Below are 3335 nucleotides of genomic sequence, written 5' to 3' on the forward strand. Positions count from 1 at the left end.
TAACGTTTATGAATAGCGATATGAATTGACGCTTTTAGAACAGCTGTTGAGTAAGCGCTTTTCAAACTGTAAAACCTCTTCCAGCATGTCGCCACATGAAGCCAACATGGTAACTCACCTTGGAGCAGTTTTTTTGGGACTGTCAGAATAGATTAGAAACATTGCTGTTCAAGTATTTGCGTACAAAATCTAGTTCGTCTTTCGCAATTAGTCGAATGGTTTTTTATTTTCAACTCTTGGAATGATGTGTTTGTACGTGTGTTTGATTGATGAACTTACATGACTTAATCTTCCTGGTCTCTGTAAAAGGATAATAACTGAAAAATGTTCCTCTGTCGTTGGATCCAAGAAAGAAATAGCGTTACATAGATTTTGGCGCTTCATTTACACAAACATCATCGGCCCCGATCAAAGTAGTGCACACATTTTGAACAGACTAACAGAGATGAACCTGAAAAGTGCTCTGCTTTTAATCTCGCAATATGCATGTGTGTTAGTTCCGAGAAAATTTCGTGCGGAATAACAAAGCCTGTAATTTGCGCTACAGATTTGCAGGGTGTATTTTCTATGCGCGGTGAGTTGCGGGGAACATTCGACGTTCATTTCTTTATCACTTCCTGTAAATTCAACATCCTGTAACTGAAGCAAAACAGCTTTCTGCATATGTGCCAGTTACCTAGCGGGACACGTTCCACTCATAGTTAGGCTCCAGAAATCTGTCGGACCATGTCGAGTTAAGCGTAAACCCCGAACGCCAAATCGTTCAAATGGAGGTTTATCTATAAATGCGGTACTATAGATACAAAGCCAGCATGGCCTTCCCTATTCCACCAACTCAATCCATCGCATGCAAGAAAGAGATTCAATAGCTGAATTTGACTTTGAGGAGAACGCCAGGAAGACGGTGTTCAAGTATTGATTGCGACGCCCTTGTCCAGAGGATTGTATAAATCTGGTTGGCGACTTCGGGAAAACTCCAAAAGCGACATTTTCATGGCTTCAAATTTGGGCATACCCATTATAAGGGAGGCTTCGCTAGTCTCTGACGCTGGAAGGGCGACGTCATCAGCCATTTCTTCAACAGACAGTGCTTCCTCACCGGTTAGTAAATTCTTCGTGTTACTCTTGGCGAATACCGTCATCACCGCTATATATTTCATCTGTTCCACAGAATATGAAGGTTCATCCCATACCATCTTCAAGGTGCGAGAATCCGAGTTAGATTTGGTGTCAACTGAGGTTTGTGAGGTCCTGCGTGGTTAGGTGAATTTGACTTTCCGTCATCAGACAGAAACATGCAGTTCAGTGTGATGTACTATAAATTCAATAGGCGTGACCATCGATGTATTATGGACGCTTCAACTCATTTTATGTCGTACTACCAATAGTCCCATAAAGCTTACATGGCTATATCGGTGCGTTCATCCCAGCCACATTTCCTCTCGCACAAGCACAATAATCGCTTATGCTGAATTAGAAGCGGATCCACGAATTAAAGGGGTTCATAAATTGAAGCGATGCAAGAGACTACGCCACGTTTGTTCGCTAGGCGTCCTGGCAAATTGGATTTGTATCGGAATGATTCAATTTGGATGAACCAGCACAGGCTCAATGTATTGTGCAAACTTATTCAGATTGCCACCAGTGTACCACAGAAAACCTAATGCTGCTTTTTCCTTCCGGGGCAAGCGTATTTGTAAGAACATTTCTTCGACATCTACAGACAAGGCCGATTCGTGAATTCAGAAACGCTGTAAAACGCTGACAATTTCATTTCTATGGTCAGGTCCGGAAAATAAGCAGTCGTTGAGGGAAACAACCTGACTTTTCGCAGCGCGGTCGAAAATTATGCGGAACTTCCCAGGCATTCGATGTTGGAAGGCCGGATGATGCGGAATAAAGCGTAAGCCTCCTGTTGAACTAAATAGCGTCCGAAATACATACCCTTTCCCTTCGAAAGTAGTTAAGGTATCCGTGTAATATCTAAGGTGGTTATCATCCTTGAACAAGCGACCTTTCAATTAACTGAGGCGTTTCACCGTTGCATAAAAGTCAATCTGATTGATCCTACCTGTGATGATGATGTGCTCGCAAACATAGCCAATCGCTCCTTGGTCCAATTCTTACAACGCAACCTTCTGAGTTGAACTCTGCGTTTAAGGTTTAGCGAACGAACAATTGCACAACATAAACCTAAATGGCAGAATGCAAGTCCTGACCCAGAATATGGTCGTCTGCTGGTGATGTCATCCTGTGAACGTGAGCATCCAACTCACCACATCACCATCAAACTCAACGGTCCAGCACAAGGTTAATGGCATTCCACTTAGGCGACACTGGAAACGCGATCGATCCGAACGAGTCGTTTCTTGTATTTTAACCTATGCTCACCAGAACCGACGCAACTACGCTGCTTGACAGCAGCCGAGGCGGTCGCTGGACGCATGCGGNGAATCTGCTTTGGTCATGTGATGCAAATCAACCAACCAAGTCACTCAAACTCCACCTTTGGTGTCTCAACTATTTTGCAATTTCGCCAGCCAATCTTCGCGTTGTATTTGACTTTTACCCCTATTTTAACCATAACACGTACTAATCTGGTGACGGGCTTCCGAGTGCGTTGAGGTTCGCCGTCAAAATATGGAAAAAAATTGAAAAAGTCAAAGGTGCTTACCATGTTCCAAGCGTCCTGGGTTTCCTTTACTTCTTGTTTTATGTGAGCCATGCTCAGTTTAATTGTGTTAAGCACTGCTGTTCATGTTTGCTTCTATGTGGCTTGAAAACAAACCTTGTTACATGCATTTCCATGATACCGTTTTGTCTTAAAAGGGCATTTTCGAAAAGATATTAACCTTGCAAGTTTGCCTATAAACCGAAGACCCTCATATGGTATCAATCAGGACCATTTTCCACGGCCTGCTGCTCCATCGGTTAGAACCTGAAAGTGCCACCATGCTACGGATATATGCACCATTTGACCAGTACAATGTAGCCTTTAAGCGAAATATGATCCCATTTGTGGCGCAAACTACTGATCAGCCTCGAAATGGCTTACATATTCCAAGAAGTATCATTTTAATGGACACCGAGCAAATCCTTAGGGGTGCTTCTTGTTCAGTGGCATCCGTCTGAACCATTGCGTGCCTACCTAGACTGGTCAGTTTCATCTGGGTTTACTACGCACCACTTTGTTTTGACAATTCAAGTGCCTAGAAATTTCACGACTTAAGTTGCTATGTGTTCACATGTAGTGCCATCTGTTATACCAAGGAAACTGATCATCCACGGGCTATCATTTCAGGCTATCAGTAGTTGACTTGCCCTACAGATGGACT

At 43.3% G+C, this 3335-nt stretch overlaps 2 protein-coding genes across 2 annotated transcripts in view; both read right to left on the minus strand.

Annotated features, from left to right (window-relative positions):
• The window catches only part of T265_11887 (hypothetical protein), a gene marked incomplete at both ends in the record, with an annotated part of 25092 nt that extends 24930 nt beyond the window's left edge, over window positions 1-162 (minus strand). The window contains one exon of the mRNA XM_009178701.1: window positions 119-162. Coding sequence (XP_009176965.1) covers window positions 119-162 — 44 coding nt within the window. The remainder of the gene's footprint in view (window positions 1-118) is intronic.
• Window positions 163-909: 747 nt separating this feature from the next.
• T265_15594 (hypothetical protein) lies at window positions 910-1196 on the minus strand (the record flags this gene model as incomplete). The annotated part of the gene is made up of 1 exon (XM_009178702.1): window positions 910-1196. A coding segment is annotated over one exon (285 nt), but the record flags the coding sequence as incomplete, so codon positions are not given.
• Window positions 1197-3335: the final 2139 nt, after the last annotated feature.

Source organism: Opisthorchis viverrini, assembly GCF_000715545.1.
Source record: "Opisthorchis viverrini unplaced genomic scaffold opera_v5_649, whole genome shotgun sequence".
In the NCBI taxonomy this organism is placed as follows: Eukaryota; Metazoa; Platyhelminthes; class Trematoda; order Opisthorchiida; family Opisthorchiidae; genus Opisthorchis; species Opisthorchis viverrini.